The sequence below is a fragment of the Fusarium redolens genome (genome assembly GCF_020744475.1).
Source record: "Fusarium redolens strain MPI-CAGE-AT-0023 chromosome Unknown BKA55scaffold_30, whole genome shotgun sequence".
NCBI lineage: Eukaryota > Fungi > Ascomycota > Sordariomycetes > Hypocreales > Nectriaceae > Fusarium > Fusarium redolens.
In genome coordinates, this window is record NW_025763693.1 from 105,205 (window position 1) to 126,844 (window position 21,640).

The following is a 21,640-nucleotide window of genomic DNA, read 5'->3' on the forward strand; positions in this document are numbered from 1 at the left end:
CTTCCCCTGAACGCCAAGGCTAGCATCGAGACTCTCATTCGATCAGCTAGTCCGATCTTCCCTGCGCTAACTTTAATCTGGTAGGTCTCTTGATAAGAGCGAGGGAACTTATGGTAATTGCTCTGGAACTTCTGGAGTTGATTTGAAGCAGTTATGGGAGGTCATGCAGGTTTGACTTTTTTATCGCTGGGTCATCACATGTTCCTGCATATAGACGGGGTTGCTTGATATGGACATGTACAGTAAATCCATACAGGATGGGAAACTCCGTGTAGCCTATATAATGTTGTCTTAACGCTGTTGATCTGCCAAGGTCTTGTCTTCAACCACTCGTTCTGGTATCCTGTCGCTCTTTGACTGCTCCACACTCTTTATTGCTTCTGTCATTCTTTACAAGTCACTCTTTTTATCACACTACATTCATTCATTATGGTCCGTCTAGGATTGGCGGCTCTGCTTTTCGCAGGGCTGTCCACTGCCGTTCAAGACACTGAACAGGGTACCGCTGTTACTCACGTCCCAGGTGCCTATATCTTCGAATTCGAAGAGAACCACGTACGCATCTACACTCACGCATTCGTCAATCCGCTAATAGTAGTAGGATACTGCCAAGTTTTACAGAACTGCTGATGACAAGTACACCACACGCGTCAAATTCGATTACGACCTCTTCAAGGGCGTTTCTATCCAATTTGACGATGTTTCTACCGCTGAAGACATGGCTGCCAAGATGGCTGCTCTTCCCGCTGTCAAGAATATGTGGCCTGTCAAAGTCTACAGCATTCCTAAGCCTCGCGTTGAGTGGACTGCTACGCCTGGCATGAAGGCTCCTCTTAAGAAGCGTGATTTGAATGATACTGCAGATACATTCTCACCTCATGTCATGACTCAGGTTGATAAGCTTCGAGAGAAGGGTATTACTGGACATGGTATCAAGGTTGCTGTTGTCGACACTGGTGTAAGTCTGTTTACCCTTGGGTTTAAACTCCGGCTGACATTATTAGATCGACTATAAGCACCCTGCTCTCGGTGGATGCTTCGGTGGTGACTGCCTCGTGTCCTTCGGTACTGATCTCGTTGGAGACAAGTACGATGGCTTCAACGCTGTTTATCCCGATGACGACCCCATGGATTGCCAAGGCCACGGATCTCACGTCGCCGGCACAATCGCCGCCCAAGAGAACGAGTACGGTTTCACCGGTGCTGCTCCCGGTGTCACCCTTGGCGCCTACCGAGTCTTCGGATGCTCTGGAGAAGCCGGTAACGACGTTCTCATCGCTGCTTTCAACCAGGCTTACCAAGATGGCGCTGATATCATCACTGCATCCATCGGCGGTCCTAGCGGATGGTCCGAGGAGCCCTGGGCTGTTGCCGTCTCTCGCATTGTCGAGAAGGGTGTTCCTTGCACTGTGTCTGCTGGTAACTCTGGTGATGTCGGTATGTTCTATGCTAGCACTGCTGCCAACGGTAACAAGGTCATGGCTATCGCTTCCTACGACAACAGCGATTACGTCTCTCTTCTCAACATTTCTCACTACACCGTCGACAACAACAGCAAGAAGATCGACTTTGGTTCAACTGCTGGTAGCCCTGCTGCTTGGGGCAACGTTACCCTTCCCCTTTGGGCTCCTAACCTGGATCCTACTGCTCCTAACGGCGGCTGTGATGCTTACCCAGCTGATACTCCTGATCTCAGCAAGTACATCGTTTTGGTCCGTCGTGGAAGCTGTACTTTTGTTCAGAAGGCTCAGAACGCTGCTAAGCATGGTGCCAAGTACTTCCTTGTCTACAACAACGCTGCCAGCGGTGCTTCAGCCATCGATGTCTCAACTGTTGAGGGTATCGTTGCTGCTGGTATGGTCACATCCAAGGTCGGTACCAAGTGGGTTGAGCTTCTCAAGGCTGGATCTACCGTCACTCTCGAGATGTCCGATGGCTCTGATGGCAAGGTCATTCTTGAGGAGAGCAAGAACAATGTCACCGGTGGCGCTGTGAGCACTTACTCTTCTTGGGGTCCTACCTGGGAACTCGACGTCAAGCCCCAGTTTGGCTCACCTGGTGGAAACATCCTCTCGACATATCCTCTCAAGAAGGGCGGTTATGCTGTCCTTTCTGGAACTTCAATGGCTTGTCCCTTGGTCGCTGCTGTCATTGCCCTTATCGCCGAGGTCCGTGGTACCCTTGACCCTGAGGTGCTTGAGAACCTTTTGTCTTCTACTGCCAACCCTGTCCTATTTAACGATGGTGCCAAGTACTATGACTATCTTGCTCCTGTCCCTCAACAAGGTGGTGGTTTGATCCAAGCTTACGACGCTGCTTACTCTACCCTCTTGTTGAGCCGCTCTAGCTTGGCTTTCAACGATACCGATCACTTCACTGAGGTTCTCAACTTCACTCTCCACAACACTGGTAAGACGGACCTTGATCTCAGCATCTCCCACATTCCTACCAAGAGCGTCTATACTCTTGCTAAGGACAGCATCTATGCTTCTGAGTTCCCCAATGATGTTGCCGATGGACACGCCAGCCTCAAGTTCAGCGAAGCCAAGGTCAGCATTGGCGCTGGTGATTCTGTTACTATCGAGGTCATGCCAACTCCTCCCGAGGGTCTCGATGCTAAGCGTCTTGCACTTTGGTCCGGATACATCGCCGTCAATGGTACCGGTGTCTCCCTGTCTCTTCCCTACCAAGGTCTCACCGGCTCTCTTCACAACTCTCGTGTTCTCGACTCTGGCGATACCTGGATCAGCAAGTCTAACGACAAGGACGAGCTCAACCCCGTTCCAGCCAACACCACCTTCGTTCTTCCCGTCAAGGGCCAGAATGCCACTGACGAGAAGCCCGCTCCTGCTCTGGCATGGAAGCTTGCCCTTGGATCTGCCAAGCTTGAAGCCGAGCTGATTCCCGTCTCTGGTAACTCGACTGCCAAGAGTCTCGGTGCACCTGCTGGTTTCCCTACTTTGTGGAACCCCATGGGCAAGGGCTCTGTTGTCTGGAATGGAAAGTTGGCTGATGGAGGTTATGCACCTGCTGGAAAGTACAAGGTTGCTTATAGGGCTCTGAGGATCTTTGGAGATGAGAAGAAGGAAAGTGATTGGGATAAGTCGGAGTCGCCTGTTTTTGGTGTAACGTACCCTTGAGCATGATTGCTTGGAACGATATAAAACGAGTTTGATGTCAGTACGGACAGTGGTGGTGGATGGATTGTAGTTAGCAGTCATTTGACAGTATCATTCATTGATAATGTAATCTCTTTATGTCTTCACATACTATCCAGTCTCAATCTTGTGACCCTCAGCCTCCAGTCTGTCTCATATCGTGCCAATCAGATACCCGAGTCATCCTGGAAGATATGGGCATTCCAAAGGTTCGTATCATTCTTGAACCACTTATTCCAGTTATCACAAACCCTGTTCACCTCCTTCATCTTCTCAGGATACTGGTCCAAGATCCTGTTCAGTAGCTTCTGTTGCTCCAGGATCTGAATCGCCAGACCACTAGAAGCATGCCAGGCAATATGGCAGTGGAACAGCCAAGAGCCAGGGTTATCGGCCTTGAAGGCGACGACGAGATATCCTCCCGCTGGAAGCAGTGCAACGTCTCGACGCGGAGGGTTGTTGAACTTGAGGTTCACTTTTCCTGTGTCCAGGTCTGAGAAGTTGGTACCTTGCGCTAGAAGGGCAAAGTCATGACCGTGAAGATGAAGCTAGCACATGTTAGGCTAAGTAGCGTGAGGGTTGCGTTGTGACTTACGGGATGAGCAACTGGGGCGAAAGCTCTGTTGGGTTTGGTCTTCATCGGAGCTGGAGGCGCTGTGATGGCGATGTAGACCCATTTATCCTTCTTCGAATCAGGGACCACCAGGTCCACAGCGTAGTCAGGATCCCACGTAGTGTTCTTGAGGTTCAGAATGGTAGGGTTGGAGAAGTTCAACCACAGAGGGTTTTCGCCAAAGGCCCACCATGTGAAGTTATCCATCAGCTCAGGTCTATGGGCGTACTTGGCCAGACCAATATCGAACTGACTGTTGGTGTCTAACTCAAAGTTAAATAAAGTATGCAGTATTGAGGTTGCCGGTGACTTACAGTTGATCTTGACGGGGTCAATATTCCACTCATAAACTGGGCTGAGTCGTTCATAAGCTTCATCTCGACATTCCAAAGAGTAGTCTTCTCGGAACGTTGTCGGAACTAGTTTGCTTGATGCATTATACCGAAGAATGCCTTGACGCTCATCGGGTTCGTTGCCTGGTTCGAAGCCCTTGCAGCGAGTTGCTCCGACGGTTCGGATCCAGTAGTTTCCGTCTGGGTTTGCAGGCATCTTTGTGGTGTTGGTGGGGTTTGCATCAAGGACGATGTGATATCTCTGGCCTATTTATCGACGTCAGTGGGCTATTGACTATTTATTAATGGGTGATTAGAAGGAGGTGTGTTTACCGATTCCGAGGACTATATGAGAGACTGAGTAAGGATGGATTGGCACAAAATCAGTCGACATGACCGTGAAGTTGTGATTGTCTATACTGAAGATCCATGTTGTGTCGACGGACGTGTTGATCACACGAAGAACATACTTTTTGCCCTATTAATGGTCAGTATGTCAACGCAATCTGGTGTCATAGAATAACTTGCCTTGGTAACTGTCATGTTGAATCGCTCACGAGGGAAACTACCAGCAAAGTTACCCACGCCATTGATCAAAACACCATTCATCATGGGTCTCGTAGGATTCGGCACCAGCTCCCGCTGCCATGACTGGAACGCACTTCGGTGACTCCAATCCGTGATAAGAATTGGGTTCCTTCCCTCATCAAAGGGAGCAGACGATGGTCCGTAGATAGTAATGGGACCCGCCAAGCCATCAGCATACTGCAGAGAATAATGGCTATGATACCACGATGTACCGTATTGAACGGCTCGGAAGGTATAAGTATAGCTGTCTCCAGGTGCAATGGGGCATTGAGTAACACCGTTGACACCGTCCATCTCAAAGGTCTCGAGTTGTCGTAGACCGTGCCAGTGAATGGTTGTGCCGTTGTACTTGAGGTGGTTGTGCACAGTAACCTTGATGAGATCACCCCAGCAGGCTTGGATCCAAGGACCGGGATACTTGCCGTTGAAAACCTTGCCGAATGGATTATCGACACCATCGCCGTTGATGGCTTGATCAGTGACATTGAGGTGATACTGGTTTCCAGTCAGAAAACAAAGCAAACCAATGCTGATGCACCGTGACCTACCTCTCTTGTTATTCCGATAGGCCAGAAATTCTCATAATCTGTATTGATAGTGAAGTTTTGCCCGTAAGGACCCTTTAACCAGCACGAGCGATCGTCTGCAGTCGTGCAAGGCTTCCAGCCCTTGAGATCAGTGTAGTTGCATGTAAAGACCTTGCCGTCCTGATCAGGACCACTGGGCGAGTCAAAATATGGGTAGTCCAGTTTTGGTGCGGAGTGCTCGTGGGTAAAGGTCATGACATCTTGGTGAAGGCCATCGTCTGAGACGGACGGGTAGTGGAATACCGCCACAAAGGACAAGACAAATGCCTTGCAGGCGTCCGTGATCCACATTTTGACTCAATCTAATGGCAATATTTTTGAACAATAATATGGTGTATTTCAGTCAATTGACTTGGCAAAAAAGGCTTTAATGGCAGAGCTAGAACGACGAGTCCAAAAGAACGCGGAACCATGGGCGACTCGCTTTTTCACTCTTCTCATTCCCTCCACGAAAACCCTCTTGTCTCCTCACATATCCCTTCCTGTACGTGACAAGCCACTTTTTCTCAGCCGTTGTCTAACCCAACGCCCATCACACCAATCATTACGCGTCATGAATCAATACTTTACGAAACTATCGTATTCCTAGCAGAATGGCGTAGCCTTCAGGTTCCTCAGCGGGTGCAGGGGATGCGCCACTTCTTTTAGTACTGAGCTGAAATACCTTGGCTTGCCTTGGCAGGAGGATCTGGTCTAGCGTCAGTTGGTAAAACAGGGGGTTGGAGCTGTTTTGAGGTTAAGACGCTGCTGATGAACTCTTTTGGGTGCGTTATTGGGAGCCCACCGTGCGTCGTGCCGTGCCGTTCCGGGCCGTATGGTTCGCTGGGCGCGTTGACTTGAGAGCTGTTTTGATAGCGCTGCATTCAGCCAGCCACGGTGGGAGGCTGTCAGCAAGGGAGGCATAAGCGTGAAGGGACTTTGGATATGGCGTGATGCCTCATTCTCTTTGCTTGTTGCACTGCTTCTGTCTTTTCGTCGAGATTCCGAATATGCCCTGCAATGACGGCATTGGGTTGAATTGCTGATTTGTTGTGACACGTTCTTCGTCAATACTTCAGCCACAAGCCACGCCGATGCTGTAAGGGAGACGGTTTTGGAGTTAGTGAACCAGGCAGGCCAATAGATCAGCCACGAGTTTGGTGGCGGTTCTAGGCTCTCGACCATGAGTGAAGCAGTTGATCACTGGCATCAATAGCGCTTCGTTCTCAATATGCGATTCCTATTTATTCAGCCCATATCCACTATCTGGTGGATTGCACGATTTCTGTCTCTCGGCGTCATCTTTTCATTTATCTTGGCTGTCCTCATTGCATACAGAATGAGCCCTCTAACAAAAGTCGTCAACGGCAAAACCGTCACCAACACCAATGTGCGAAACCCATCACCCTGTAACTTCATAGCTAACATTCAAAAGGTCAAACCTCCAACCGGATGGACAGTCAACTACGATGACTTTGGCAGTGACACGGAATGGGGCGAAGATGGAGAGGTCGCAGATCTTGTCAGCCCTTTTGGCATCCAAGGACAGGTCAAGCCACTCTTCAGAACACCGTACAGGAGCAATGAGGTCATTTTTGTGATTGAAATCAACGCCCAGTATTATATCTACAATGGCGAGAGTGGGTGGGTGCAGCGAATTGTTACACCGACAGATTTGAAGGCGATTGTGGAGTTTATCAATGAGGAGGGATGGTTCCGGCTGGAGACCGAGAGCCTCGGTTGATGATCGAAACTGTGTAGTGCACAGATCTATATTGAAGTCATTCGTTGGGGCTCTATTGCTTCGTGCACTATACAGATATATACACAGCTACCAATTTCGTGAGTGAGAACCTTATCATCGGAGATCGGGAAACTTCGTGGCATCCGCCAGTGATCTTGAAGTGAAGTATCTGGTAGTAATATCTGGAGTTCAAAACTGTCTAAAGTCCGTAGCCGCCTGCTGAGCCCTGGTAAGTGTCGTATTCTCCCACCCAAACCAATATCGCCTAAGCTCAGCATACGGTTCCTCCAACTCAGTATACCGATCACCCAAAGTAAGAATCGTTCGGCCATTCCACCTGCCCTTGCCACCAGTGGCCGGCGTATCCTTCCCGTAATCTTCAACGCGCTTATCCTGCTGAGCCGTCGCAGAGTAGACCAGAGCGCGACCGACAAACTCGGCTGAACTCACGGGTAGTCCGGCAGCCATGAGCGGCTTTGCGAGGTCCTGTGGGAGCAGTTTGGTAATTGTTGCTGCGGGTGCGACGGCGTTGATGGTGATATCGTCCATGATAAGAGTGGAACGGAGACCGCGCATCAGTCCGATGGTCTGGTATCCTGTAAGCTCTTTCAATACTAGCCCGCGGAAGGAATAAACTTACGGCAAGTTTAGAAGCGCTATAGACTGGTAGGTTATGCTCCGGTGCATAAGCTGTCGCGCTACTCGTAATGACAATGCGTCCTGTCGTCTCATCGCCGGCCTTTCTCTGCTGTCGCATCTGGCTGACCGCCAACTTCACAAAGTTGACAACCGCGCGAAAGTTGACATCAATAACTCCAAAAGCAGGCTCAAGCAACTTTCCTGACTCATTGAATTGATCCGAAAAGTAGTCGTATTCTTCAGATACGCCAGCGTTAGAAATCGCCATGTCGATACGACCTGCCTCAGATATAGCCTGGTCGAAAGCATTGCGCAAATCTGTCCATGATGTGACGTCGCAACGGATGAACTTGGCTTTTTCTGGCAACACCGGCTCTCCCTCAGGTGGCGAGGGTATTGTATTGGCATCTGGTTCAGTGAGATCCAGGACGAACACTTGAGCACCTTTTGCAGCTAGAAGTCTAACAGCTGCCAATCCGATTCCTGAAGCGCCTCCTGTAATGAGAAAAACAACGTGAGTCGCGCGTACAATCAAGGAAAACTTAGGTCTGTGCTTACCGGTAATAATGGCAACTTCTCCATCGAGTCTTGGGATGTCCGCGTCGTTAATGGTTAGTGATGGCATGGTCATAGTCGAAGTCTTTGTGATTGTCATTGTCGATATTGACACAGTATTTACCGGTATCTTGAGATTGCTACTGTTAATTAAGTAATTAAGAGAAATTCCAATTTGGACTACAACAATTCTGCTACGGCGCCGTCCCTTTCTGGAATGCACCCGTAGCTGCAATGGAGTAAGCAGTGGCCGATCCAGGATCAGCGCCAGACATCCACATTGGTCAAGATTCCAGTGGCTTGCCTATACCCTGAATACGCCCCGTCCACCATTTATGGATCGAGAACGGTAAATGCAATTCTTTGCGATTACTAAAAGAAACAATACTCCGAAAGTGAATGATATACAGTGTGTGCACCTTAAATAGCTCAGGCAGGCCGCCCGTCGTATGCATATGTAAAGTGTTAGGTCTAGCGTCAATTTGACGTCTGTGGATGAAGAAGGAGCTTCAGTAAACTAATTAAAAAAACTTCAGTACTTCAGAGACTAGATGACATGCCGGACTGGTCAACGGGACTTCTCCCTAAGCAAACAATTTGATCTAGGTGCAGCAGGCATTACGGAGGTAAAATCAGGTAAATTTGCAGGTAGAGGCGTCAAATATGTAATGATATTCCCAAAGAAAGAAAAGTATACAACGAGGACATACTTGTCGAAACTAGTCTAGTCTGCCTTGCGTCGCCGAAACTCAAGAACAGCCTCAGGGTTTGGCAGATACTGCGTCTCAAAACACAAACTAGGCGGCCTATTCTCCAACCCAGTCTTTCCCTCCGGAAGTCTAAAGTCATAGTTCTCCAGCAGATAGACCATAATCATCTTGATCTCATTACCCGCAAACCAGCGACCCGGACACGCGTGGCGACCATAGCCAAAAGCCATGCTCTCATGGTTAGAGCTGGCAAATGCCAATTTACCAGCAGCACCCGGATCTTTTCCATCAAGTGATTTCTTGAGATTGTAGAATCTCAGAGGGTCAAAGACCTCGGGATTGGGATAAAGCTCGGGATCCATAGAGATGGCTTGTGTTGGTACGCCGATTTGCGTATTGGCTGGGATGCGGAAGCCATCGGACAGAACATATGGCTGCGTGACGATACGCTCAAAGGTAACTACTCATCATTAGTCGAGACCAAAGAAAAGGGAGAGCAGGGAACTTGCTCAGAAGTAGCGGGTTGAATCGCTGCGCTTCCTTCATCAGACTATCCAGCTTCTCAAGCTTAAGCAGTGTCCGCTTGTTGAGCTCACCACCACCAGAAGCCCTAGCCTCGTCTATCTCACTTCGGAGTCCCCCAATATGCTCCGGTAGCGAACAAAGATCATACAATAACTGTGTCGGTGCCGCAGCGCTGGTATGAATAGCAGCGAAACTAAGCTTCAGCTGAATCTGAGCGATGAAACTCTTCTGCTTCTCATCGCCAACAGCAGCGTCAAGCATCCACTGCAAGAAATCAGCTGGTGGCTTGCCATTTGACTCAGGCCAGCCCGCAGCCGCAGCCTTTTCTCGTTCCTTGAGAATCGGAACGATGACCCGCTGGGCTGTTGCGTGATGTTGTTTGATCTTTGTGAGAGCTGGGATGAACTTTGCTACGAATGGTCGGACGATGAGAGGGTACTTTTTGATGGCCTGGGCGCCGACGAAGCCATCTAGGGCAAAGTTGATGGTTGAGTCGACCCATTCTTTGTTTCGTGAGAGATCGACTCCGCCGAACATGCGTGATGATACGCGAGCGACGATGTTGACGATAGCGTCGTGGACGTGAACTGGCTTCCAATCTGTGAAAAGGCCTTAGCGAGTGTGGTCAAATCTGTTCAGATTGACTTAAACATACCGTCTGTAGCAGGCAAATGTTCCTCGAAGGCGTCTTTGATCTCTTCCATGACAGGATCCAGAACCGCCGCTGTATAAATGGTCAGCCTTCGTTACAACGGTCCTAAAAGAAAGACAAAACTCACCCATATTCTGATTCAGCTCATGCTTAGCAACTCGTGGATGGAGCGTAGAGCGACTACCCATAGTCGTATACTTGCCCTCAAACATCTCAAAGAAGGTAGCGACAAAATCGACCTCGTTTACCGGTGCGTTCTTCAGCTCTTCGACGTATTTGCTCGGGATCATCAAACGCTCTCCTAAAGGACTAGGGACGTACCATGGCCGACCTTTGAACTGACGGTAGCCTTCCTGCAACATGGTGATGGCATCGCTTCGAAACCTTTCACGTGCCTTTGGGAGTGTTCCTTTTGGACGTTTGGGGTCGATGCAGGCAATAGGAGCGTTGGCGTAGGTTTGACCTGTGAACAGGAACTTCCAAGCAGTGTAGGTCGCTACCAGTAGGATGGAGACTACTACGCCGATGGCAGCAGATGAAGCTTGGTCCCAGTTGTCAATGATTGACTTCATGTTTGGGTGGATTCTGCTAGCCATGGTAGTGGCATTTGCAAAAGCTGGAGAAATCGAGTCAACGAACTGGCGCGACATGGCGAGCGTGGATGAAAGATGACCAGCCATGGCAAGAGTTACGACACTGAAAGAAAAAAAGAAGATGCAAGTATCTGGGTAGTAGCAGTGTTTCTTGACGACGGGGATAGAAGATGAAGGTAACAATTGTATTATTATTGGATACAGTCCTACAAGAATCAAGAGTCGCGAACATACGAAACCCGATTTGCATGAGATTGCTGACACAAACCTGATCTGGCTCGAGGCTCTAATCAGCAACAGCCAGTTGCCTCCTCATACGGATGTCCGGAATTCTCTGGAACAGGCTGACGGGTCGATACCTTCGCTGAACTACAAGGATACATCGCATTTATGGCCGAAAAGGGAAAACCCCCGACCCGTGACAGGAAAGCCGCCGCCCGAACTCAATAAAGCAGGATGAGGATTCACATCTCATTGAAGCGCTCGGTGTAGGATGTTTGATATTAGCCTGAGGAGCGGCAGCTGACCGAGAGCGACCAGAGCAAGGAGAGTTGTTGAAACCAGCGTATCAAGTAGATGGCTATGGGAAAGATTGTAAGCCACAAGAGTTACCTTCAGGTAGTGAATACACAGAATGGTGATAAAAAACAATGTCACTTTTCACGACATAAACCTCTAGCTAGAAGCTTCCACGGTGACTATGGAAGATATGTTAGCTGGGTATCTGATCGATACTCAAGCAAACTAACTCACCAATGAACTAATTTATATTTAAACACGGGTTTTAAATGTAGTAGGGGGTTATAGAGAGTCACTATGGTCATGGCTGCGGTCTTCCTTGGAGCTGATCATCAATTTAAAGGTAGTCTAAGCCACGCAAGATTGCCAATTTGTATGTCAGAAAATAACTTGAATTCTAGATATGTTACATAGGAAACGAAAGAAACAATGTATCTAAAGACAAGCAAAACAAAATTATGAAAGCCCAATACCCACTACTTAGAAATCTCACCCAAAACCTGACTCTTCTCAGCTACCTTCCCAGCAAGCGAAACCAACGAAGGACTCTGCATAACATCAAATATCGACACATCTGCCTTTGTAGAACTGTTAAGCCAATTTCGTATCTCCACAGCAACGAGTGAATCAACACCATATCGAGAAAGAGGCGCACTCGTGTCAATCTCATCTTCAGCCGCTGAGAACATCTCGGAGATCTTGCGAACAACACCAGCCACAATCATATCAGTGCCCTCTTGTAAAGACGTTGCTGTTGCGAGCTGGACTTTGAGATCAATAGCTACCTTGACGCCACCGGTTGAAGCAGTGGTTGATGTGACTGGCTTCAAACCTGCGAAGCGTGGGTCATTGGCCCAAGGAGCGTTGCCCCATTCGCTGCCAAGAATACCAGTCACAATCTGAGCTGCTTCGGTGTCGCGAACAGGTTTCTTGATAGCTGCCTCAACGAGAGCAAGCACCTCCTTCTCACCGAGTGCCTTATAGCCCAACCTGGCAAGTCGACCAGCAACATTTTCATTCTCGGTGAGGTAACCGATCTCCTTGACAGCGCCCAAGTCAATGGTAACGGAGGGCAGACCTGTAGCGGCGCGATGACGAGCAACAGCGTCTTCAAAGGCTCCTCCAGCAGCGTAGTTGGCTTGGCCGCCGTTGCCACCGACTCCAACGAAGGAGGAGAGGACGATGAAGAAGGATAGAGAGTGGCGGATGAACTGGTTGTGGAGATTCCATGTACCCATGACCTTGGGGCGTACTGCAGCGGTGTAGTCTTCAAAAGACATTTGGTCGAAAATAGTGTCCTGCCAAGATGTTAGAAACGATCACCACTATTGTTAGGCCGAGTGACTTACTCTTAGAACCATTGCAGCTTGAATCACGCCTCCAACGGGAGCAGTCTCCTGCTCGGACTCTGCCACAACGCGTTGAAGATCAGCCTCGTTTGTAACATCGCAGCTTCTCACGCAAACAGTGCACCCAGACGCTTTCAAATCCTTGAGGAATGCCTGTGATGACTCAATCTGCTTCTCAGCACTTCGAGAAACAAGGATGAGATTTCTCGCGCCAAGCTGTACAAGATGCTTGCTGATAGCCTGGCCAATACCGCCCATACCTCCGACGATCAGATAGCTGCGGTCGGGCGAAAGCTGTGCCGAGAGCTCAGGTAAAATGACCTTCACTTGCTCGTCAGGGTTGACGGTGATGACAGTCTTGCCAGTTTGATGACCATTTTGCAAATGCGCAAAGGCTTGCTCGATCTGAGAAATGCCAAATGTAGTGATAGGTTCGATTGGAGAAATGCGCTGCTTCTTCGTCAAAGTAGCAACTTCTGCCAGCACCCGGTGGAAGCCGTCGGGCTGGTGCTGGGCAAGGTAAACCGCATCAATGGTAGCAAAGGAGGTCATACGCTGGAAGGGGGTCATTTCCATAGTACGATTGGCCTGAGCATCATGCTTGCCAATTTGACAGAAACGACCAAATGGTGCGATGCAGTTCCATGACTCGCGTAAAAGTTCGCCAGAAAGCGAGCTGAGAACTACGTCGACACCTTTGCCGCTGGTGAGCTCCATGATGCCCCTCGCGAACGACGCATCTGAACATGAGAAGACGTGCGTCACAGGTACATCCAGCGCCTTGGAAAGAAGTGTATGCTCTTCCGGCGTTGAGGCTGTCGTGATGACTTCGGCTCCAGCAAGTCTTGCCAGGCATACTGCTGCTTGGCCAATGTCTCCCATTGCGTTATGGATGAGTACTGTCTCTCCCTGTCGCAAGCGAGCAAACTCATATAAGGCGCTGTAGGCGGTAACAAACGCAATAGGCAATGTAGCCGCGACCTCGAAACTCAACGAGTCAGGGATCACTGCAACATTCGTGGCTGGCACGCGAACCAAGTTACTATAAGAGCCCTGTAGCACGAGTGCACATACACGCTGGCCGACCGACAAGTCAGTGATACTGTTGCCAACCCTTGTCACAGTGCCAGCCACTTCGAGCCCTGCCACAGAGTCATCGGCCTGGCCGAGTGCCACTGAGATATCGCTCTGGTTTGCACCAAAGGCATGGGGGATGATTTCGACAAAGTCGGTTGGTAGTGGCTCTCTACCAGTAGATGACCGGAAAGCGAGACTGCTTAGATCGCCAGAGTTGATTGCTTCGAGGTGGAGCTCATCGCTCTCCAGGAAAGGCTGCAGTGTCACTTCAGGGTCTCCAGATCCAGTGGCAATTTCATCCAGGTCGGGCCGCTCCATCAGACGAGGTACTTGGATCGAATCACCGCGTTCAGCGTACTCAAAGTCAATAGGTGAAGTCTCAACTGTAAGATCAAAGGTTGACTGAAGAACACGCGAGATAACCGAGGTATCCGCTGCTGTCCAAGGGTCCCGAGCAGCGTCGAGATCCAGAGAGATATAACGCTTGGCTGGGTTCTCGCACCGGAGAGCACGTAGAAGTCCCTGGCTGAGAGCCAACATTGGCTGCTGAGAGTCAACAGCTGCTCCACGTGTGACCCAAAGTACACCCTTGGACGTCAAAAGCATGGCTTGAAGCTCAGCGTACTTCTCAGCGGATGGGCTCGCCAACATAGGCTCCTCAATCTCGAGGAAGAGACATGTTTTGTCGGTGAGATCGACTGATCCCAACTGCACACTTTCCAAGCGAGATCCAGTCAACTTGAAGATCTCCTCTCCGAGAGTGCTGATCCATTCTGCTGGTGGCTCGCGGCTAGAATGCACTGCATATATGATGGGATCATACGACGCTGGAGATGAAGCTACCGCGGTGGACACCATGAAGCTCGATGACTGATACTCTTCCTCCTCAAAGGCAGGTACCTCCAACTCAAGCGAGTTGAACCCAGAGTGCTGGAGAATACTATCCCAAGTAGTAACCGGCATAGTCGCGCCGTGCTTCCGGTCATCCTCTTCAGCCAACCACCAGCCCGGCAAAACTCCATAGATTACCTGATGATCTAGAGAGTTGGTAGTGTCCTCGATTATGATGAGCTTGCCACCTGGTTTGAGCAACTTGCGAACGTGAGACATGGTCTTGGACATGAGCTTGGTAGCGTGGAGGACTCGGCAAGCAATCACCAAGTCGTATGAGCCCGTCTCGAATGACTGCTCTGAAGGGTCGATCTCAAGATCTAGCTTGCGGTAGTTGATCCTGTCTCCAAAGCTGTAGAACCTCTCGCGCGCAGTGCTGAAGAATCCTGCGGAGATATCGGTGAAGTCATAGTGCGCGAACTGAGGTTCGTCGGCACCTCCAAGTATTTGGAGGGCCGCCTGCGTACAACCACCAACACCAGCACCGAGCTCAATGATATTGGCCCGTGGGTTCTCATGCACGTACATGCTGAGATACTTCTTCAGGTGCTCATGTGATCGGACGACCCTCATGTCTTCTTCGTAGAACTTGTACAACAGACCGCCTTCGAGCATGAGCTCAAGAGCAGTGACCTCGCCCTTCAGGATGGGAACAATGTTCTCTCCAACCCTGCATAGCATCTGGCTGCTAACGCTGTGGTGTCTGAGAGATGTAACCAGCGCCTCTCGGTCCTCGTCGCTTGCAAGAAGCCAGGCTAGACTTTGAGCGCCGAGCTCGTTGAGTTTGGCGAGTTTGTTCTGCTGGACCATCCAATCGTAGAACTTCCGGTGAGCGCCCGTGAGCTTGTCGACATCCGCGTCGTCCAGGTTCTCTAGAGCAAGGCGGATGAAATAGAATGCTGCGACCTTCAGGTCCGATAACCAGTCGAGATTCTCAGGCTTTGAGACGCCAGCGATCATCTCCTTGAGGTCCTCATTGGGAACATACGTAAGGCTTCGCGACCACTTGACAGTGGCGCAAAGCTTACCCGAGCCTTCATCACTGTTTGCATTACCGGTATCCCCGAGAGCTTTGAAGTACAAATCTCCGATCTCGAGAACGGGGGTCCTGCGTGATCCATCTTGTGCCCAAGTGATGCTCGACGACATGAAGCCACGAGGAGTGGACTCAGAGATGTTGGTAAGAACCTGTAACTGAGTTTCAGGAGCATGCGGAGCGTCGGCACTGACAAACAAGCTTCCAATATGCTGTGGAATCATGCCGGTAGTCTGGTTCAATCCCGCCCCGGGAAGGGCTGTGAATGCAGCCACAACGGTTGAGTCAAGCGTGGTCGGGTGCAGCACGTGCTCATGCTCATATTGGTCCGGCATGAGTTCCGCAGTGTTCTTGAGCTTGAATCTCACCAGAGATTGTGACTCGTCGTCTGCTTCCACTTGAGTCAAGTTCTGGAAGATGGGTCCATGCTGAACACCAAGACGATGGATCGACTCAAAGATCTGGCTGGGCTTGGCACTTATCTTGTTCTCGAAGCTCATCTTGTTAAGTTTGTCAACCATCCGCTTTTCTGACTCTCCGGTAGTAGTGGTGACGGAGATGAAGCCTCGGCAATGATGTGACCATTCATCTGTTGCGGTAACAGAGCTGATGTGGAACTCATACCAGCCCTCACAGCCCAAGGTGTTGTCATCATCGCAGTTTCGGAGTTGCAACTGTGCCTCAATCCCCTCATTCGTGTCGGGAATTATCAGTGCACTCGCGATATCGATGTCACGACATCTGAACCCAGTGATCATATTGCTCTTGGCTCCCAAATATTGACGAGCTCCTTCAATCGCCATACAGACATATCCAGCAGCGGGATAGATAACAGTTGACTGAACCCGGTGATCAGTGACCCACGGAAGCTCCTTTTGCCGAATGATATGCCGCCAAGTTGGAGTCGCTGGGTTCGTGCCGACAACTCTAACACCGAGGAGATCATGGTCAGGGTGTTCACGTAGACGGTGTTGGCGGTTGAGTCTAGGCTCAGACCAGTAACGCGTCTGGTGGTTCCAAGGGTATGATGGAAGGTCATGGAGGACTGGGAGACGACTTGTTCTGGAAGGAGAGTTGACTGCGTCCAAGTTGACTGGGAAACCCTTGGATACCAAGAGTGCAGCGAGATTCTGCATCGTCATGACGGCATCTTGGCCTCGAGTAAGGCAGGATCCGTACTGGACTCCGATGCCTTTCAGCTCTGGAGTCTGTAGGATCTGGCGAATTGGTCCGGATAAAGCACCATGAGGGCCAATCTCAACCACAATGTCAATCGACTTTCTAGACGGGTCGGATTCGGGAATGGTCGTGTCGATGCACATGTTTGTGAAGCTGTCGAGGAACTCGACTGGCTTGACCATGTTCTCAACCCAATGAGCAGGTCCAAGATCCTGGGCCTTGGCAATTCGCTTACCCGTGGTAGGCGAAGAGAAGACGACGCCGTCAAAGTCTCCGTCATTCGACATCCTCTCCATCAGGTAATCCAGGTAGTAGTCTGCAAAGACCTCCATATGCTCAGAGTGATATGCAGCATCGACCTTGAGCCGTCTCGCGAAGATGTTTTGACGCTTCAGTTTGATGTCAAGCTCCACGATAGCGTTGACATCTCCCGATAGCGTGACACTCGAAGGACTGTTGACGCATGCAACAACGGCTTTGCCCGAGCAAGTCAGACCCTCCAGATATGGCGCCGCCTCAGCCCTGCTAAGACCAGCTGCTAGCATACCGCCCTTGCGTTGGATCTTTCGCTGAAATTCCTCGGTCAAAGTACCTCTGCTCCAAACAACCGCGAGGGCTTCTCGCATGTTGATCGCGTTGGCGGCAAAGGCGGCTCCGACTTCACCACTGGAGTGGCCAGTGACTGCGGTGGGATTGATGCCCCAGCTTCGTAGAAGACGGACTAGCGCCATTTGTACGAGACAGCAGAGGGGAAGGCTGAGCATGACCTGATTGACACGAGTGGTTTGGGCATCTCTCAGAAGCTCCTCTGCAAACGCCAGTTAGTAAAGTGAATATTGAAAAGAACAACTTTCCCGCAACATACCTGTAGCAGACCAAGTGCAACCCAGATCCTTCAGAATCAACTCCCCCTCAAGGATCGCCTCTCGAAATACGGGGTATGACAGAATGAGTTCCCGACCCATAGCATGCCATTGCGCACCTTGCCCGGTAAACACAAACCCGAGCCTGGGCTTGCTATCCGACCTAGCAAGAGGCACTGCAGCTGGATCCAAAGCGGTGATAAGCTCGTCCTTCGTCTTGGCTACCACCGCTGAGTTCCATGCAAACTTCGTTCGTCGTTGATCTAGCGTATATGCGAGACTGTCCAGCAACGCCTTGTTATTGCTGACGGTAGTGGTGGTGAGGTAGTCCTTGAGTTGCGATAGCATGTTCTTGGTAGTGACCTCATCTTTACCGCTGAGTCGGAAAACCTTCCACGAGTCTGAAGTCCGCGACTCATCTTGGCGGGTTCGACGGGTATGAAGAGCAGCGTCTTCGATGATGACGTGGCCGTTTGTACCACCGTAACCGAAGCTGTTGACGGATGCTCTTCGTGGGAGGTTCTCAGGCCATGGTGTCGCGGTTGTTGGAACTTTCATGTTGAAGTCACCGAAAGGAATGTTTGGGTTTGCGATCTGAAAGTCGTAGTTGGGTGGAATAACGCCTTTCTCAAGGGACATGACGACCTTGATAACGCCTGCTAGACCGCTGGCGGCTTCAGTATGTCCGATATTTGATTTGACTGAGCCGATAAGGAGAGGAGTGTTGCTTGGACGCTTACCACCAAGGACGGAATGTATAGCCCGAGCCTCGATGGGATCGCCTGTCCTTGTGCCGGTTCCATGTGCCTCAATGTACGCCGTCTCTGAAGGATCTAGACCGGCTCTGTCGTAACAAGCTCTCATAAGAGCCCGTTGTGCCTCCTCACTAGGCGAAGTGATGGTTGGGGTCTTTCCATCCTGATTCAACGCTGTTTCTCGGATAACAGCCCGAATAGGATCGTTATCCCGGAGAGCATCCTCCAAAGGCTTGATTATAAGCGTGGCGACACCTTCACCGCGACCGTAGCCAGTGCCTCTGCTGTCAAACGAGAATGACCTGCCCTCTTTGGAGAGCAGTCCAGTAGCTGACATCTGATTGAACATGTCGGGGTTCAACAGGACATTCGATCCTGAAACAACGGCCATTTTGGACTCGCCGGATCGAATGCTTTGACAGGCTTGATGTAGTGCAGTAAGACCTGTTGAGCACCCAGTATCCAGTGTAAGACAGGGTCCTCTGAGGTCAAAGAAGTGAGATACCCTTGCACTCATCATGGCTACACCGTTACCAGTGACGAAAAAACGTGGAATGGTCTCTGGATCTCTCATCAGACTATCATAATAGTCTTTGACAAACTCTCCTGCAAAGACACCAGTATCAGATCCAGCTAGCGTCTCAATCGCAAGACCTGCATTCTCAAAAGCTTCGAAAGCAGACTCAAGCTGTAACCGGACCTGGGGATCCATAGTCGCCGCTACTTCAACAGAGAAGTTGAAGAACGACGCATCGAAAAGTCCAATGTCTTGTTGGATAAAATGCGCGCCTTTGACTTGAGTGGTAGCAAGGCGTTCAGAAATGGGATGATAAAAGGCATCACCGTTGAAACGGTCCTTGGGGAATGTGGACCAGCCGCTGCGAGCTTCTGCGACCATTTGCCAGAGCTGCTCAGGAGAGGTGGCTGTTCCACTGAACTTGCAGCTCATGCCGATGATGGCGATGGGCATGGTCTTTGGGCTCTCCATTTTGGTGACAGAGCATAGGCTGTGGGCTGGAAACAACTTGATGGTATAACAAACGAGTGATTGTTGATCTTGTGACAGCTCTGATGCGTGCAAAGTAAATAAGGTATATATCAAGGTAGTAAAAGGGAAATGTATTGATGACTTCAAATTGCGTATAGAAGCATTAACTAATATTCTATGTCTATTAAGCATCAACTGAATACGTATTAGACTAATACCTCAAGTTAACTCTTTCTTGGAATCTTTCCTTTCTCCAAGGAGCAAAGACCCTTACGGCAAGCATGTATCTTTGCTGTTTTGGATACCATCAGGTAAGCCAGTGTCCAGCATGCTGTTCCTGTTTCGGTACATTACCATTTCCGGGTGAAAATGAGGGCGGCCACCGGGGCCGGCTGAATTGGACGGACCTATTGCGTGTAAGATCCCGCCGAGTGCTTACTCCTCTAAGTAACTGGTTGGCTTGGCCTCACTTCTCGTATTAGTCGCTTGCAATATCAATAAGATCAAAACATTTTAAAGCTCATCACGCATCGTCGGACGGATTTCAGCCGTGACAACATACTCCAAATTTGCATCCCCGTTCCATTGATTGCTACCATGCTTCTCCCCACGTCATACGAATTCGGTCCTCTGGACGAGGTCATCCCCCCACTTTACCATGCAATCATCTATGGATTTCCTTGCGAGGAGTCCCAGAGGGACCGCGCGCTGGAAGTTCTCCAGGGTGGCTTCTCCAGATTGCTCAAATCTCGGCCCTACATGGGCGGTGATATTGTCCGTGACGATAGCCCAGATGTACGTCCAGGCTCACTGAAACTCGTTGTTCCAGACCCCCCTGCAGACTTGCAGCTCGCTGTGGTAGATCTTTCATCTCCTGAAAGTGGGTGGAAGCACAGCTATGACGAAGTTCGAGAAGCAGGCATGCCTCTGTCTTGGCTTGACCCAGCACTTGTCGCGCCGTACACCACAGGGATTGCTTCCACGACAAAGGTGCTTATGGGCCAAGTCAATTGGATTCCAGGCGGGTGTTTATTCACCATGTATATTGCGCACGCGCTTACGGATGCATGGGGCGGCGCTATGGTAGTCCAATATTGGGCTCAAGAATGCCGAGAATTTCAGGGCATCTCGACGCCCTCTCCACTGGATGCTCTCCCAGAATCCAATGGTCGTCATCCGGCACTCCATGAGATTCCTTCTTCTCCTGAAACCTTTGACCGTTTGAAGGGAAGACCTGAGCTCTGGAAGCTACTTGGGCTGCACTGGGAGGAGAATCTCACTGTCGCCAAGGATGCTGTCAGTCTGCCTACTACCATTCCTGCAGCGGCTGTGGCCATACCGGGAATGCGGACATGTATCTTCTCTTTTACACCAGAGGCCTGCTCTCGTCTGAAAGCTGATGCTAAGCCGTCAAGCAAAGACGGTTGGATTTCTACTCAAGATGCACTTGTGGCACTCATCTGGAGAAGTGTCATGCGTGCCCGACTCTCCGAGGCGGCAAAGCCCGGCACCGCCACGAATGGGGTGTCTAATGGTACCGCTTCAGCGACCCGGCAGAACTCTATCGTCTCGGTTGCCATTGAAGGTCGCTCCCTATGCAAGCCAAAAGTACCATATTCAATAATCAACAACGTGGTATACTGCTGCATGACCGAGATGCCAGTTACAACCATACTGGATCCAGATCCCTCAAAGAACACCCTATCAAATCTTGCTTTAGCAGTCCGCAGCAACATTGAAGCCTTCAAATCAGACCCCGTCCTTGTCAACGACACCAATCAACTGGCCGCATCGATTCCTGATGTTGGAAAGTTGTCCATCGCATTCAAAGACTTCCTTGGCTACGATCTGATCACTACGAGCTGGATTGATGCACCGTTCTACCAAGGAGTTGACTTCGGGCCTCCTCTTGGAAAGCCGGACTTCATGCGTCTGCCAAAGGGCCAGTTTAGCGGGATTTGCAGTTTACAGCCAAGAAAGGCGAATGGGGACATTGAGGCATTTATTAGCCTTAATGAAGAAGAGATGGAGAGATTCTTCAAGGACGAGGAGTTCAAGAAGTATGCTGACTTTGTGTGCGTGTAATTGGTGCATTATTTCATGAGTCAAATTACAGGGGATCAAATAGAAGGATAAATGCAGTATCATAGTCGGAGCTTCAATTGCAATATTTTGTTAGGTTGACAGAACTTCACTCCTCACCTTTCTTTCGCATCCATAACCGGGATAGCTTCCGCTCTTTTGCCTAATATGAGTAGGAGTCTATCATGGTTATGGAAGGTGATAAAGTCCACATTTGGCCACATGT

General features: G+C 50.1%; 7 protein-coding genes across 7 annotated transcripts; 3 read left to right on the top strand and 4 right to left on the bottom strand.

Annotated features, from left to right (window-relative positions):
* Positions 1–429: 429 nt before the first annotated feature.
* BKA55DRAFT_528911 (peptidase S8/S53 domain-containing protein) lies at positions 430–3,140 on the top strand (the record flags this gene model as incomplete). Its single annotated transcript, XM_046189028.1, has 3 exons — positions 430–555; positions 602–958; positions 1,005–3,140. 3 exons carry the CDS (start codon positions 430–432, stop codon positions 3,138–3,140), a joined length of 2,619 nt encoding a protein of 872 aa, XP_046041700.1.
* Positions 3,141–3,205: 65 nt separating this feature from the next.
* BKA55DRAFT_681300 (multicopper oxidase-domain-containing protein) lies at positions 3,206–5,688 on the bottom strand. The gene is made up of 6 exons (XM_046198244.1): positions 5,240–5,688; positions 4,632–5,186; positions 4,437–4,581; positions 4,086–4,370; positions 3,754–4,034; positions 3,206–3,706 (listed from the first exon to the last, which is right to left on the bottom strand). The coding sequence occupies exons 1-6, from the start codon at positions 5,567–5,569 to the stop codon at positions 3,326–3,328; spliced, it is 1,977 nt and encodes a 658-aa protein (XP_046041701.1). The 5' UTR covers positions 5,570–5,688; the 3' UTR covers positions 3,206–3,325.
* A 908-nt stretch (positions 5,689–6,596) lies between these two features.
* BKA55DRAFT_599735 (uncharacterized protein) lies at positions 6,597–7,001 on the top strand (the record flags this gene model as incomplete). The annotated part of the gene is made up of 2 exons (XM_046196436.1): positions 6,597–6,647; positions 6,693–7,001. 2 exons carry the CDS (start codon positions 6,597–6,599, stop codon positions 6,999–7,001), a joined length of 360 nt encoding a protein of 119 aa, XP_046041702.1.
* A 189-nt stretch (positions 7,002–7,190) lies between these two features.
* BKA55DRAFT_528946 (uncharacterized protein) lies at positions 7,191–8,271 on the bottom strand (the record flags this gene model as incomplete). Its single annotated transcript, XM_046189032.1, has 3 exons — positions 7,191–7,589; positions 7,642–8,135; positions 8,199–8,271. 3 exons carry the CDS (start codon positions 8,269–8,271, stop codon positions 7,191–7,193), a joined length of 966 nt encoding a protein of 321 aa, XP_046041703.1.
* Positions 8,272–8,919: 648 nt separating this feature from the next.
* BKA55DRAFT_599737 (putative cytochrome P450) lies at positions 8,920–11,499 on the bottom strand (the record flags this gene model as incomplete). The annotated part of the gene is made up of 6 exons (XM_046196437.1): positions 8,920–9,365; positions 9,415–10,029; positions 10,086–10,154; positions 10,210–10,491; positions 11,092–11,117; positions 11,429–11,499. 6 exons carry the CDS (start codon positions 11,497–11,499, stop codon positions 8,920–8,922), a joined length of 1,509 nt encoding a protein of 502 aa, XP_046041704.1.
* A 171-nt stretch (positions 11,500–11,670) lies between these two features.
* Positions 11,671–19,332, bottom strand: BKA55DRAFT_719482 (reducing type I polyketide synthase; the record flags this gene model as incomplete). The annotated part of the gene is made up of 3 exons (XM_046200968.1): positions 11,671–12,492; positions 12,544–17,534; positions 17,592–19,332. The coding sequence occupies 3 exons, from the start codon at positions 19,330–19,332 to the stop codon at positions 11,671–11,673; spliced, it is 7,554 nt and encodes a 2,517-aa protein (XP_046041705.1).
* Positions 19,333–19,929: 597 nt separating this feature from the next.
* BKA55DRAFT_546485 (transferase family-domain-containing protein) lies at positions 19,930–21,417 on the top strand (the record flags this gene model as incomplete). Its single annotated transcript, XM_046190923.1, has 1 exon — positions 19,930–21,417. One exon carries the CDS (start codon positions 19,930–19,932, stop codon positions 21,415–21,417), a length of 1,488 nt encoding a protein of 495 aa, XP_046041706.1.
* Between the last annotated feature and the right edge of the window lie 223 nt (positions 21,418–21,640).